Here is a 15,773-nt window from a genome sequence, read left to right on the forward strand (position 1 = left end):
TTCCTTTCATCCATATCCATGTCCCAATTTTTGGTTTATGACACAATACTGAAAGCTTATTAAAGATTTGTATGACCAGATGTCACCATCAGCTTGCATTTTATAAGCTTTTAGTATAGCATTACCATATATATATATATATATATATATATATATATATATATATATTGTAGGGCTGGCATATATCACATAGCATTACCAAATGTCCAATTTGTACAGGATTAGAACTAGGAAAGAATGGAACACGTATTGAAGCGTTTGAAATGACACAACACAGCATCAATCTGGATATCAACTAGTTTAATACAATGCCATTAGCTGAACACTCAAGAAGAACAGCAGGAGCTCTTTTGGTCAACAGGTTGTCCACGGATTTGCACTGTGGAAGGTCTGGCACTGTTCATGGCCGGCTGGCTGGCCATCCTGCATGAGAGACAATTCTGTGTCCGTATATATGCAAAAAGAAAACAAAAGGCAATGCCTGAATAAAAGAGAGAGTCGACATACCTGTTCTTGATGGCAGCAGTCATGGCCAAGAATGCCTGCTGCACGTTAGTAGCATTTTTTGCACTGGTTTCCAAGAATGGTATGCCAATCTCATCAGCAAAGGCCTGCAAAGTACGTAGAAATTAGTCAGAGATGGAATCTGTAAGTTCATATTCCCGATCAAACAAAGCCATAACCTCACATGTGGCGTGACTATTAGAAAAATGACAGTAAACTAGCCATAACCTCAGTTACCTTAGCTGTCTCAAATGATACAACTCTATTGGCAGTCAGATCACACTTGTTCCCAACTAGAAGCTTATTCACGTTGTCACTCGCATATCGATCAATCTCATTCAACCACTGCTTTACATTATTGAAGCTCTCCTGATCTGTCACATCATAGACCACCTGCAAGTCGAGGGAATGAACGACTAGTTGACATAATAGTTTGACACGCAACAAACAAAAAATAGATTTGATGATTGGACTTACGATGATACCATGAGCACCACGGTAATAGCTGCTTGTAATTGTTCTAAAACGTTCTTGCCCTGCGGTATCCCACTGCAATGACAACAAAATATCTCATATCAGAAGAAAAGGAAGTTACTACTCCACAATAAATAATCAATAATTATGGTATCCCACTGCAGTGACAACAAATATCTCATATCAGAAGAAAAGGAAGTTACTACTCCACAATAAATAATCAATAATTACGGAATTGATATAGAACTGTGTTGATGGTCATCAGAACCCAAATCAAAGTGAAAGTCCACTGCTAGAAGTTGTCACGACATAACAACTGGGAATTGGTATTGCAGACCTCCACAAATTACATCAACTAAAACAACTTGCCATTAATGACAGACTTCAGGTTGGTGGAGCAAAGACGTGAGTCACACATGATATGTTTGGTTTCAAGTGGCATAGCATATTGGATACACAATCTCATAATAACAGCTATGTACAAAAAAAGCAACATGGTAAAGGAACTCACTATTTGAAGCTTAATGGTCTTGCCATCATGTTCAACTGTGCGTATTTTCTACAAGGAAAAATATATGGCATTATTCAGATGCTCCAGTTAAAGCATTTATTGATTCGGTTCAAAAGAATAAGCTCTCCCTTACAAAATCAACTCCAATAGTGCTGATGTAACTTTCCAAGTACGAATCGTCCTACAAGGAAAAAAAGTGTTACACTAATGAAACCTGCAATAATGAAAGAACCTTTTACAATCAGGATTTGGTGGATTTGTGTACATAGCTCTTCAACATAACCACCTACTTCCACATTACATGGCTGAGTTTCGAGCAAGCATTAAGATGTATATGCTGTGTTTGATGCAAAAGCAACCAAAAGTTAACTATTGTTTAGCAGCTACTTGCAAAATTAAATAAACAGCCAACAGTCGTTGAGGTAACAATGAAAAGATAATTGGGAAATGGCAGCGTCGTCGCATATTATCAAGAAATTTGTAAGAAATGGGAGGATAAATCTACAATGTTTCTATCCAATCTAACATGAATCAGATGCATATAATATTCAAGCTCAATGATTCTCTCCTACAAAACCATAATCCCACATACAACTAGTGATTCCTTGGTTCCTGATTATTGATAAAAGGTAAAAGAACTAAAAGGGGGTTAGGATCTTAGGTCACATTGGTTCCAGAGGAGCATTAACATTGGTCATTGAATATGCTGTTTCATTAGCATCTATATGGAAATCATTCTTGTAACTGCATTCTTGACCAACAAGGCACTGGTTGCCAACCTAATCTCTATCAACATTTATTGACCCTTACCGCAAATCTTAGGAGGAGGCATGATTTTCCAACACCCGAATCTCCAATAAGCAAAAGTTTGAATAAATAGTCACTGCATAAAACATGTAATGATATTAGTTCCTCGTCAAAAGATAACCGAAAAGCAAAAAAAGCCACATTTGTGCTTCCGGATGATCGAAGCCCAATAAATATAATTTATCTAGTCTGTAAAAATCGATCTGCAATTAACGCGACAAAACACATCATCATTGAAACACCATTGTATCATCCTGTACAGAGCAAATGATGAAACTGAATATGTGCAGCACACATGGGTACCCAACAAAAACTGCTTACTTCACTTGTTTGATTATTTTCTTCATGCCCATCAATAAGAAACCAATGAATACCCTCCCATGATTTTAGTAGCACTTTCTTTATTTTGTGAGAATGTCGGGTTTAAGTTAATTGATTTTTCAACTAGAAAACACTTAATTTAAAAATATATATATGAAAAAACTAATTAGATATTTCTCAGTGTCAGACCAGAGAAATTTGAGAAGCACCATTATTTGTGAACATCAACAAAATATAGCTTTATGCATCAATCATTATTGATTGTTAAGCTAAATAGAGAATGCCAGAGAACAAAATGATCCCTTAAACAACATAAAAGCAAGGCGTATGACTGAAAAACCAAGTTGAAACAACACCTAACAACAGTAAGCTCATAGAAACAGGAAACAAAAATGAGGAAGTATCTTATGATGTTGATTCCATGTCATACAAATATACAACCATAAGCAACTATATCAGACATCAGATACAAGTAACCATTGGCAACTTCCAATATTTATGTTGAAAAAAGGACCAATCTCGAATTATCTATAGCATAACTAAATAAATTTTCTATGTTCAACATCACTATCAAGAAATTTCAGAATTCTTATATGGTCTATGTCCGTCCACGTATAACATCATGTAATTCTTTCATGGTCTCTGACCATCTATCTTCAACATATCATGTTTCCATTTTAATTACCAACCAAGGGAATGGAATCAGCATATACAACCAGTAACAGTTCTATGTTTAGCATCATTTAACCATTATATCAATTAATACTTCTTATATGGCTTCCGACAATCGACAATAAACATATCATGTTTACAACAATTTCGTTTACCAACAAGCACCCAGTTCCCAGTAACAATTCTATGATGAACGTGTCTCAATTTAACATCATGTAACTGTCCAAATTACTTGATATTTCTTATATGGTTTTTGTGATCATCCACCATCAACATATCATTCCTAAAAGACCAACTCTTCAAATCAAACCACAGGGGTGGAGCCAAAAAAGGCAACAAGTAACAGTTCCATGATTAAATGGTGTGTTTATCCGTGACATCATGTAACTGTCAAATTATTTTAATACTTCTTATATGGCCCTTCAACAGATCATATTTAAAGAACCATTTCAACCAAATGGATGGAATCAGCACATGCAATCAGTAACGACAATTTACAGTTAGAATATGCATTTCAGGTGCATGATACACCGAGAGATACTTGTATTTGTGATATGAACTTCTTTGAGGGAATCCGCAGCCATTAACAAGGAGCTACTATCGAAATATAGATAACTTCTCTTGCTGTCATGAAATTTGATGTTCATATTAGTTTTCATATAATCCAAGGGACCAAAAAACCCCATAATGTTACGTTCTGCCTACCATAAAATAGCCATTTCACATAGATCTACCTTGCAACAATCATCAAATGGAGAACCAATCTACATGTAACCTAAGAAAACGTAATCAGGAATCCAAGGATGGATCCCTAGACTACGATCTAGATCCATCACAACAGCAAGATCTCAAACCACAGCAACAGATCTGACAAATACCACCAGTGACCATCAGTGACCTTGAAGTCCAGACCCATGATCAAGAACCATAATCACGCAATCCTTACTAGACAACCAAGAAATCCATGATCCAACAAGAACCATGAAACCAAACCATGCAAAATCAACCCACAAACCCTAGGTACTGGTTCCATGAAAAATAAAAGATCAAGATTACGATCCGAAATGAAAGAATCCGATTATCAAGATCGACGTAAAGATTAGCACCAAGAAAGGGAACTTACTAATTCAGATTCATGGTGGAGACCTTGAAGGGGGCGCTATGCCAATGACTGTGGTCATACCCGACGAGGTTCCGAGTGTAGATTTCTCGAAGAAATGAGAACGATATGCAATCAAAGGCGATGGATCCCCTCCTCTTTGAGGGTTTTCGAAACCCAAAAGAACAAAGGAAAAATATCAATATGCCAGAGGAAGAGAGCAAGAGGATGGAGAGAGTGGGGGTGAGACGTCAATAAATAAGGGGTGAACGCGGAGGCAATGCGCAACAACAACATAGAACCACAATGAATGACTGAGATAATTCATAGTTCATCAGATTCAATCGTGATGGAAAGATCAAGCGAGTTCGACGAAACCCTCTCGACTCTTTATTTCCTAATGGCCAAGAAAGTGATCTACTTCTATAATTATCCCCATAAATATCATGCAATTTGAATATATCCTAATATTTATGGTATATAAAAATAAAAATAACAAGATTTTACTTTTATAAAAATATTTCTGTATATATATAATTACTAAAACATTTCTATAAAAATAAAATTATCTTGTTATTTTTATTTTTATATAACCATATATATATATATATATATATATATATATATATATATATATATATATATATATATATATATATATACACACACACACACACACACCAAATCAGAGTTCGCCATGCCTAACTGTATTGGGTAGCATGGGTGATACATACTGGTTCGACAAGGGATCAACACGCGGATCGCCCCGTACCGAGCAATCCATAACAAGGGATTCTGTATCGCCCAAAACAAGGTCTATATCGATAAGAACGATCAAAATCCAGATTTCGATCGATACCGATCAATAGCTAGGTTTTATTGAATTCAAACGATCCGTTTGATCATTTAAACCAGATCTAAGGATTTTTTAACTTCATCCCCCTCATTCTCTCCTCTTTCACTCTCCCTAACTCATCTACCCTCTCAATCACTTTCTCACACATATTTCCCTCATTTTTTCATTTGCACTCTCTTGAACTCCACAAAGCAATGATTTATGGATTGGATCAAGCTTAAGAGGCTAATTAGAAAGGATTAACACTTAAGTCAAAGGAAGAACTCTTTAATCAAAGGAACATAGACAATCTCTGAATTGCATTCAATAACCCGCTTGGTCCAAAGACATCACAGCGACATGGACAACAATGCTTCAACCGACGACAACAACGATGCAAGGGAGTCGATGGTCCCTTCTACACAGTTGAGGGTGGTGCATAGACAAAGTAATAGTATTTTATACATCACCACCAAAATTCAGATCATGGAGCTCAACGTAATAGTTGGTCATTCTTCTTTGAGCAACTAAATGATGATCGATCTTATGATACAGAGCAACAGATCAATGGCAAAAGTAGAAGTTCTGACGTTCTCCATGCTCTGCACCAATACATGCCACAATCATACCTACCTCAGGAGCCCCCTCAGACACGTATGATTCACAACGATCAGACTACGACTATCACTACATTGATATACTAATGGAATATGGTGTATCAATATACTGTATCGTGAGATCAATTTCATGATTTGATCCAACAATCATATCAAATTGATATATAAATACATAAGATTGAGGACCCCGATCCATTGCCCATGGAATCTCGTCGTTCTTTTTAGAGATAGAACCAATCATATCCATCGATCGATTACTAGATTCATTTGAATCTTAAAGTTTAAGTTATTTAACAAATAATTTAATAATTCAAATCATTTTTTTATAGATAATTCAAAATCAATGAAAATACAATTCAAAACGTACCATAAAACTACTCCTTAAAGCCCAAGAAATATATGTGCCACTATTTTTTCCTAATTTAGATTATTTTTACTAAAATTATCCTAAATTTATATTTATTTCCAACTTAAAATGCCTAATCTAACTTTTTTCTATTTTAAAAAAAATTAAAACTATTTTCGACCATTCTTTTGTGTCGTCGATTTGCCACGCCATACCGACACACGATACGTCGATATAGAGCGGTATATACCATACTGCCAATCGATCAATACACTAATTTGGACCAATAAAGTGAACGATACATATATATATATATATATATATATATATATATATATATATATATATATATATATATATATATATATATATATATATATATTGTTATTTCATGTTAGATATATAAATGTCCTTTATTTTAGTTTTATAGAAATTTTACTTTTACAAAAATGTTTTAATAATTTTATTATTTTACTTTTATAAAAATAATTTAGTAATCATATATATACATATATACAATAACCAAATCATTTCTACAAAAGTATAATAATCAAATTAGCTTGTTATTTTTATTTTTATATACCATAAATATAAACATATATTCTGGTTAGCATGACATTTACGAGGAAAAGTACAAAAATAGACCACTTGCTTTGCCATCAAGAAACAAAGTGTCTAGAGAGTTTTGTTGAACTTTATATATATATATATATACATATATATATATATATATACATATATATATATATATATACATATATATATATATATACATATATATATATATATACATGAGTTTACTATTGTTAGGTATTGTTTCAACTTGATTTTTCAGTTATACGGCATGTTTTATGTTGTTTTTAAGGCACCGTTTTGTTCTTTCTACCCTTAGCATAAAAATCAATAATTATTGAGACCAAGGTTTGAAATATCATACCGTACCGGCGTTTCGACATTCGCTCGGTACGATACGATACAATATATCGCTCGATATATATATATATATATATAAATAAGGTGACGTCGTCGAAAAAGGCGACGCGACGTCGCCTTTATATATATATATATATATATATATATATATATATATATATATATATATATATATATATATATATATATATAAATAATTCGACGACGTCGCCTCTCTTTTCTCCCCAGACAAGACGACGTATATATACATATATATATATATATATATATATATATATATATACCGTCCGATAACGGGCGATCCATGTACCGATCAACTGACAGACCGGTACATATCGCCCGGTACGGGCGGTATTATTCGAAACTGCATACCTTGGTTGAGACACAAAGTTATATTTTGTTGATGTTCACAAAAATTGGTGCTTCTCTAATTTCTCTAGTCACGAAATATCTAAATAGTTTTTTCATATTTTTATTTTTTTAAATAAAATTTTTCCTAATTGAAAAATTAACTAACCTAAACACAACATCCTCACAAAATAAAGAAAATGCTACTAAAACAAATCATGGGAGGGTGTCTATTGGTTTCTTAATCGATAGGCATGAAGAAAATAATTAAATAAATGAAACAAGTAATTTTTGTTGGGTCCCTATGCGTGCTGCACATATTCAGTTCCATCATTTGCTATGTATAGGACGTTACAACTCTTAGTGTTTCAATAATGATGTGTTTTGTCGAGTTAATTACAAATTGATTTTTACAAACTAGATAAATTATATTTATTGGGCTTAGATCATCTACAAGCACAAATATAGTTTTTCTAGCTTTTCGATTATATTTTGACAAGAAACTAATGTCATTACATGGTTTATGCAATGATTATTTATTCAAACTTTTGTTTATTGGAGATTCAAGTGTTGGAAAATCATGCCTCCTCTAAAAATTTACGATAAGGGCCAACAAATGTTGATAGAGATTAGGTTGGCAACCAGTTCCTTGTTACTTGTAAGTCATGAATCCAGTAATGAAAATTATTTCCATTTAGATGCTAATGAAATAACATATCAATGTCCAATTTTAATGCTCTTCTAGAATCAATGTGAACTAAGATCCTAACCCCCTTTAGTTCTTTTTCCTTCAATCAACAATAAAGAACCAAGAAATCATTGTATGTAAGATTTTGATTTCATAGGAGAAATCCATCGCGCTTGAATATTATAAGCATCTGATTGATGTTAGATTTGATAGAAACATTATAAATTTATCCTCCCATTTCATGCAAATTTCTTGATAATATGCCATGACACTACCATTTCTCAATTACAAAGCTATAATCTTTTCATTGCTACCTCAACAACTGCTGGCTGATTATTTAATTTTGTAAGTACCTGCTAAACAATAGTTGACTTTTGGTTGCTTTTGCATCAAACACAGCATATACATTTTAATGCTTGCTTGAAACTCAACCATGTAATGTGGAAGTAGGTGGTTACGTATTTATATTGAAGAGCTATGTACACAAAGCCACCAAATCCTGATTGTAAAAGGTTCTTTCATTATTGCAGGTTTCATTAGTGTAACACCTATTTTCTTTTCCGTGTAGGATGATTCATACTTGGAAAGTTACAACAGCACTACTGGAGTTGATTTTGCAAGGGAGAACTTATTCTTTTGTACAGAATCAATAAATGCTTTAACTGGAGTCCAAATTACTTGATATTTCTTATATGGTTTTTGTGACCATCCATACCAACAGGCCCCCAGTTCCCACTAACAATTCTATGATAAACGTGTCTTGATTTAACACCATGTAACTGTCCAAATTACTTGATATTTCTTATATAGTTTTTGTGACCATCCACCGTCAGCATATCATTCCTAAAAGACCAACGCTTCAAATCAAACCACGGGGGTGGAGTAAAAAAAAGGCAACAAGTAACAGTTCCATGATTGACGGGTGTGTTTATCCGTAACATCTTGTAACTGTCAAATTATTTTAGTACTTCTTATATGGTCCTTCAACAGATCATATTTAAAGAACCATTTCAACCAAATGGATGGAATCAGCACATGCAACCAGTAATGAGAATTTACAGTTAGAAATGCATTTCAGGTGCATGATGCCCCGAGGGATACTCGTATTTGTGAATATGAACTTCTTTAAGGAGGGAATCAGCACAGGCAACCATTAAGAAGAAGCTACTATCGGAATATAGATAACTTCCTCTTGCTGTCATGAAATTTGATGTTCATATTACACAAAGGTTTCGTATAATCCAAGGGACCAGAAAACCCCATAACCTTAAGTTATGCCTACCGTGAAATAGCCATTTCACATAGATCTACCTTGCAACAATCATCAAATGGGCAACCAATCTACATACAACCTAAGAAAACGTAGTCACGAACGCGAGGATGGATCCCTAGACTACGATCTAGATCCATCACAACAGCAAGATCTCAAACCACAGCAAAAGATCTGGCAAATACCACCGGTGAACATCGGCGATCTTGCAGTCCAGACCCGTGATCAAGAACCATAATCACGCAATCCTTACTAGACAACCAAGAAATCAATGATCCAACAGGAACCACGAAACCGGACCACGCAAAATCAACCCACAAACCCTAGGTGCCGGTTCCATGAAGGATAGGAGAACAAGATTGCGATCCAAACTGAAGGAATCCGATTATCAAGATCAACGTAAAAATTAGCACCAAGAAAGGGAACTTACTACTCCGGATTCATGGCGGAGACCTTGAAGGGGCGCTACGCCGGCGGCTGCGGTCTTCCTCGGCGGGGTTCCGAGTGTAGATTTCTCTGAGAAACGGGAAGGATCTGTGAACGGAAGCGACGGATCCCCTCCTCAAACCCAAACGAACAAAGGAAAAAGATGGGAACGCCCGAGGAAGAGATCGAGAGAACGGAGGAGAGCGCTTTCCGGAAAAACAAAGAGGAGAGGGAGGTGTTTGGGACATGAGTAGACAAGGGGCGGACGCGGAGGGAGTGCACGATACCGACACGGAACCGCTATGAGCGGCTGGGATCATTTCCAGTTCATCAGATTCGTCGCTTATGATGGATAGTCGAGTTCGACGAAACCTCTCGATTCTTTATTTCTTAATGGCCAAGTAAGTGATTTAACTGAATATATTCGTATTTATAGTATTAAAAATAAAATTATTTTATTATTTTATTTTATTATTATTATTATTATTATTATTATTATATATATATATATATATATATATATATATATATATATGACACATAATGCTCAAGGAATATGAGTATACATGGAATTTGCGTCATCAATAATGGTCGAAAAATAATTACTGGTTGAAATCTCGAGACATTATGATTCACACAAAATGCACGTGAAAGATAGATAATACAATAGTATTAAGAACGAATTCACTCTGCTCATGCTATGAACCCATCATATCCATGCTTGTCCTGATTTAAAAGAAAAAAATTATGATTGATATCCTCGTTAGTAGGATTATATAATCTGTACAAAAATTAAGAGATTTTTCAATTGGATCTCGAGATAATTATGTGTGATCGTGAGTAATAAAAAAAGTAATCTCATACGTGTTAAAAATAATTTTTTTAATAAAATATTCTATGAAATATTCTATAAGATGATAGCCCTCAATCATCTCTAACAATCTCCACTTGGTTTTTTCTCAACGTGAATAATATAGAGCAAACAATATGCAATTACCTACTTCTGACACTTGTTCATGTAGGTAATATGATAGGGGACAACCTCTATCTTGTTTTTTCAATTTGGAGCAAACAATATTCTCTTTATCATTTGTCTGCCCCCCCCCCCAGGCTACAGGAAGAGTCATAATGATCCCCTCTTCTACATCTAGACATAAAAAGTTACAATGTGCTCCTTCAAATTGGTATGACCGTCGAATGTCTCAAAGAACGGGAGATGGAAGCTTATTGGAATCGATTTCTCTTGGATTTTTTAGATGAAAGATGATTGACCCGAGGTGGGGTTAAGTAGTGTTTTACCTTTTAACTATTGGAGCTTTCGTCGTATCTCCTCCAAATATCAGTTCATCTGTCTTAATTGGATTCATATGGAGACCTTCATCAAATCTATTGATTGAGCCTCAAAAGTTGACTGGGCAAATTGAGGGTGGTGTGGTCTATTGAATTTCACATTTGAGAATCGAAGTACTCCCTCGACTAATAGTCCAATATGTCTCAAATGCTCTTAAGATGTTGACATCGTGTCGGTTAGAAAATCTCAATGGGTGCTAATAATAGTAGAGTTGAGGACTGTGATTGAGTTCTTGGCATCGCTTGTCTCATGCTTGTTAGCATCTACACTTATTGAGTGAAGTTTAAGAATACCTCAACGGGGATAAGTAGATGCCTCGAGGCCATTCCTAGGGATAAGAGACTTGGGTTGTTAAATAAACATTAGTATTCCATTCGTGTTTGCATCAAGATGGATGCATCTATATGTGAAAAATGTGGTTGCTACCCCGCTTAGGTGAAAGTATTATGGGTTGAGAGCAAAAGCCTCTTCAATGAACGCTTCATTGAGCGTTCATTGAGAGAATCGGTGAGTAAGCATTCATGCGACTTCGAGTCCTCCTTTTATCATTAAAAATGTTACAAAAAAATATTATTGACATCAGAGTCATGGTATAGACCTATGAGCGTACGGTTGTCTAATGTGCTTTTCAGGTGAAAACGTTGGACTCCTAAGATGTCACTTGATGAGGTCGGAAGAGGTTTTTTAATATTGTCCCTCTAACACCCAAGTTAATAACCCACGATAGGTACGTATAATCGTAAGTGATGAAAAATGATCTACTACGATCGTACTAAAAATGAGCTTTTGTACTTATCATAAATATACAAGATAACTCTTAATTACTTCTAATAATCTCCGCTTGATATTTTCTCCACACGAGCGAGCAATAGAAGAAAGATAGTCTATAATTGGACCCTTATTCTCGTTTTTTTAGTCTAAACATAACATGGAGACCGCATATTATTCTCGCTGTCTCTTCCTTCCTGCAAGGATCCAACTTGTATGTTTGAAATCATATTGCGTAGCCAAAGGAATCATAATCAATGATGAAGAAATGGGCAGTGATCCTCATCGCGTAAATTTTGGTGTATTCGGCACTCCTCGATCCTTACGCAGCGTTGGCGTGACAAATAGGCCCTATAGCTCGGCCCATTTTGCTCAAAATAAGCCCAATAAGCAACTTTGCTCGCTTTCGTCACCTCATCTCATCTCACAAGTTCTCTTGTCACGGCCTCTTGATAAGGCTTCATCCCGCTACCCCTCTGACATCAGTTTGATCTATCCGCTAGCTCGACCATGGGCACCGCCGCGCTCCTCCACCCTCTGCTCTCTCTTCCCACACCCTCTCCTCGCATCCCCAAGCCACGCGTTTGCCTGTCCTCTTCATTCCTCCCATTCGCCTCCATCTCTAGGGCTCCTCCGCTGGCGTTTGGTTCTGCAACGATTCGTCGGTGCAAGGAATCCAGGGCGGCTGTACCCAAAGCGAGCTCGGAAGAAGAGGGAGCGGTGGGAGATCTTGAGGCTGGCCCAGAGGAAGAGGGAGCCCCGGGAAACGAGACGGCGGAGGAGAACTCCGAGGATTCTGAGGCGGAAGCCGAGGAGAAGCCTCCCAGGAGACCGATAATTAAGCTCGGGGATGTAATGGGGGTAAAGTTCCAGTCTTTTTCCCCTCTCGTTTTTTCTTCTTCTTTTTGTGATCGATCAAATGGCTGTTCTGCTTTGGCTAAGAGCTCGTTGATTGGTGTGTTCCGATGGGTCTTGAGTTGGCAGATTCTGAACAAGAGGGCAATTGAGGCCTCGGAGAAGGAAAGGCCCGTGCCGGACATCAGGACCGGCGATATCGTAGAGATTAAACTGGTAAAGCTTAGCTCTTGTACGTTAACTTCTACTATCATTTCAAGCTTGTTGTTGGCTTCAGTCATGCGGCAACATTGACAGGAAGTCCCGGAGAATAGGCGTCGGGCGTCCATTTATAAGGGTATAGTTATTTCGAAGCAAAATGCAGGTATTCACACCACAATCCGTATCAGGAGAATTATAGCTGGCGTCGGGGTCGAGATTGTTTTCCCAGTGTAAGTTGTTTCCCCTTGAATTCCATTTTGTCATTGGTTCCAAACATGTTAGCTTTGTATGCGCCCATTGCTGGAAGAATGGGGAAGATGCATTTTCTTACTCATGACAGTGAAGCTATAATGTAATTAAACTTGTTATCAGAGAGTAACCATGAGGTTCTATCTTTAGAAAGATTATTAAATGCTTAGAATTGTTTAAATTAACCTGTTAATAGATTCCTTTATTTTTCTTTTGAGATTGATACAAAGGTCATAACCGAAGAGCAAAGATGCATGTCTGTTGTTATGTATGTTCTGTTGTATTTAGTTTCTGAGGAACCTGTCTGTCTTTGGTGGTAAAACTAGTGTTCTGTATTTTTAGATTGTCGGTTTCACTGGATGACTCGACTCTATGGGATCAAGTTACTTAAGCCTGCTGAACCTAACCTATAATATCGTTTTTTGTTCCCCCATGAAATGCAGTAGCTATTAACTCGTGCAGTGATAGCAACTTTTACCCGGAACATGACACACTGTATTTTGGGAAATGGGTTTCATCATTTTTCATAATGTCTGATAAATAGGATGACCGCTTAATGGAACGATACTAATACATTAGAAAACTTCAGTTTTAGGGTTGCGGAAGACAACAAATTCCATGTTTCTCATGATATTATATTGAGAATGTGGTGGTAAAGACTCGTTGGAAAAAAGGAACATAGTTAAGACTCCTGACGCAAGAATATTATGGTTTGTTCATACCTGAAAAAAAAATTGCTGGGACTGATGAAGATGTACTTCTCTAGTAGATCCATAGAATCAATGAAGCGGTTTTTGAAATGGCTCTATGTTAACACTGCTCTATGTTGTATTCTTCAACCTGATCACGATGGGATTCTAGAAATTTCTGCCTAATGTTTATTTGTTGAATGCCACCTTGATTACTTAGAACGGTACATTCAAATTTTATTTTTCCTTGGTTCTTCATTCTTTCAGTTAGGACAATCTGGTTTGTGCATCAACTCTATTATCCCTTTGATGTTTCTTGTTGTGGTCAGCTATGTTTTTGTCGATATACGAGAATCTGACTGGTTTTTCAGATCTTCTCATCCTTTTATGGGACAACCACACAATTACAATAGGAACTTTCCATCAGTCTGACAGGAAGTCTTGCTTCAAGAGGACCGGAAGAGTTCCTTTTTTCTTCCTACTAGATGATAACTTTTTATGATATTTTAAATCATCTTTTTCGGTTTTGTTCTATTTTCATAGTTGTTGACTTGGTGAAGTCGATGAATGTGTCACATTCTTTCTTCCCCATGTGTCCATGAGTGACTGCAAATCCAGCGAGAACAATCATTGGGAAGCTTTAAACATAAATCCTGCAACAAATTTTTGAGAAACTTGCTGACTAGGTCTTTGCCAGCCTTTGATTTTCCTCTTGCACAGTTGATTGTATTTGTTATGCTATGTACTATGTAGTTGTAGTATATCCAGCATTGTGACAAATGCAAAAGAAACAGTGACTAATCCTTGTTTCTGTTTCAGGTACTCACCTAACATCAAGGAGATCAAAGTTGTGAGCCACAGGAAGGTACGAAGGGCAAGGCTGTACTACTTGAGGGACAAGCTTCCCCGTCTTTCAACCTTCAAGTAAATGGCCATAACACTGTGTTGCGTTCCAGCTGCAGACTATATTACCCATACCCTTTGGATGAGGCAGTGTAACTATCTGCCATTGTAAAAGGTTACAGAATCCTAAATTTCCCAGCTCTTCTTCAATTCCTTTGGAACTTGATTTTTGTCATGTCCTCCGATGCTGCATTCTAGGCTTTTAATGTTCAGCACCAAAGAATGGAGAATCTGATCGTACTGATACACTTGTATTTCCAATTTGTTTGTCTCTTGTTTATCATTACTATTATGTTGGTTGTGAAATCCTGTTTCTGATCTCTTTTGACAATAGAAATTATGACAATATTACATCAAAAGCTATTGGACGATTTTCTGGAAAAAGTTACTTTTGTTTTCTTTTTTAGGTACCGTCTCTTTTGGTTTTCCACTTCATTGCTTGCATAGTGTGATGATTTTGCTGCTTCTTTTTCTCGTCCGTCCTTCGTGGTGCAACTGCGATCTTTATCTTTAATCGCAAGAAACATATTTTGTTATAGATCTTTGTGTGATGCGTTTTAATTCCATGAATGGCGACAATTTCGACTGCCGCTGCATCAAGAGAATGAATGAGGACCAAAAGTGTTGCAATTGAAGGGAACAGCTAAAAGCAAGAAAAGGGCAACAAAGGTTGATTAGTGTGTAACAAAACTAGTTGTCATGTGAAAGGAGAACACGATAAGTCTCTTTTCACAATCAGTGCGCATGCAGAATTTAAACCGGGTTAGATCTATTATGACAAACATGTCCCGTAAGCAAGTGGCAAAGCCTGACATGTCTCAAAAATACCCAGAAAAATCTTCTTCTCATTATGCTTAAGCTAATATGTAAGACTCTCATCACGGGGAGGATCGGTACAAGCAATCT

The 15,773-nt window shown here is 36.3% G+C and overlaps 2 protein-coding genes across 3 annotated transcripts; one reads left to right on the plus strand and one right to left on the minus strand.

Annotated features, from left to right (window-relative positions):
• Positions 1-228: 228 nt before the first annotated feature.
• On the minus strand, positions 229-10,126 carry LOC135644455 (GTP-binding protein YPTM2-like). 2 transcript variants are annotated; one of them, XM_065162024.1, is made up of 8 exons: positions 9,856-10,126; positions 2,300-2,372; positions 1,623-1,670; positions 1,490-1,537; positions 982-1,053; positions 742-897; positions 508-611; positions 229-423 (listed from the first exon to the last, which is right to left on the minus strand). In XM_065162024.1, exons 1-8 carry the CDS (start codon positions 9,867-9,869, stop codon positions 327-329), a joined length of 612 nt encoding a protein of 203 aa, XP_065018096.1. In that variant the 5' UTR covers positions 9,870-10,126; the 3' UTR covers positions 229-326. The 2 variants fall into 2 exon arrangements, with proteins under 2 accessions (XP_065018096.1, XP_065018095.1); XM_065162023.1 differs by having other exon boundaries at positions 742-1,053.
• Positions 10,127-12,414: 2,288 nt separating this feature from the next.
• LOC103994608 (large ribosomal subunit protein bL19c) lies at positions 12,415-15,173 on the plus strand. Its single transcript, XM_009415000.2, has 4 exons — positions 12,415-12,831; positions 12,955-13,041; positions 13,123-13,256; positions 14,784-15,173. The coding sequence occupies exons 1-4, from the start codon at positions 12,481-12,483 to the stop codon at positions 14,890-14,892; spliced, it is 681 nt and encodes a 226-aa protein (XP_009413275.2). The 5' UTR covers positions 12,415-12,480; the 3' UTR covers positions 14,893-15,173.
• The last annotated feature ends 600 nt before the right edge of the window (positions 15,174-15,773 follow it).

Source organism: Musa acuminata, chromosome BXJ3-8 (genome assembly GCF_036884655.1).
Source record: "Musa acuminata AAA Group cultivar baxijiao chromosome BXJ3-8, Cavendish_Baxijiao_AAA, whole genome shotgun sequence".
NCBI lineage: Eukaryota > Viridiplantae > Streptophyta > Magnoliopsida > Zingiberales > Musaceae > Musa > Musa acuminata.

Excerpts from the sequence above, each read along its gene's own strand:
- LOC135644455 (XM_065162023.1), bottom strand. Across the intron at positions 1,671-2,299 it reads GCCTCCTCCTAAGATTTGCG|GACGATTCGTACTTGGAAAG; the intron begins GTAAGGGTCAAT and ends TTTTCCTTGTAG. Across the intron at positions 612-741 it reads TATCATTTGAGACAGCTAAG|GCCTTTGCTGATGAGATTGG; the intron begins GTAACTGAGGTT and ends CGTACTTTGCAG.
- LOC103994608 (XM_009415000.2), top strand. The coding sequence starts at position 12,481 with ATGGGCACCGCCGCGCTCCTCCACCCTCTGCTCTCTCTTCCCACACCC. Across the intron at positions 12,832-12,954 it reads AGCTCGGGGATGTAATGGGG|ATTCTGAACAAGAGGGCAAT; the intron begins GTAAAGTTCCAG and ends TTGAGTTGGCAG. Across the intron at positions 13,042-13,122 it reads ATATCGTAGAGATTAAACTG|GAAGTCCCGGAGAATAGGCG; the intron begins GTAAAGCTTAGC and ends CAACATTGACAG.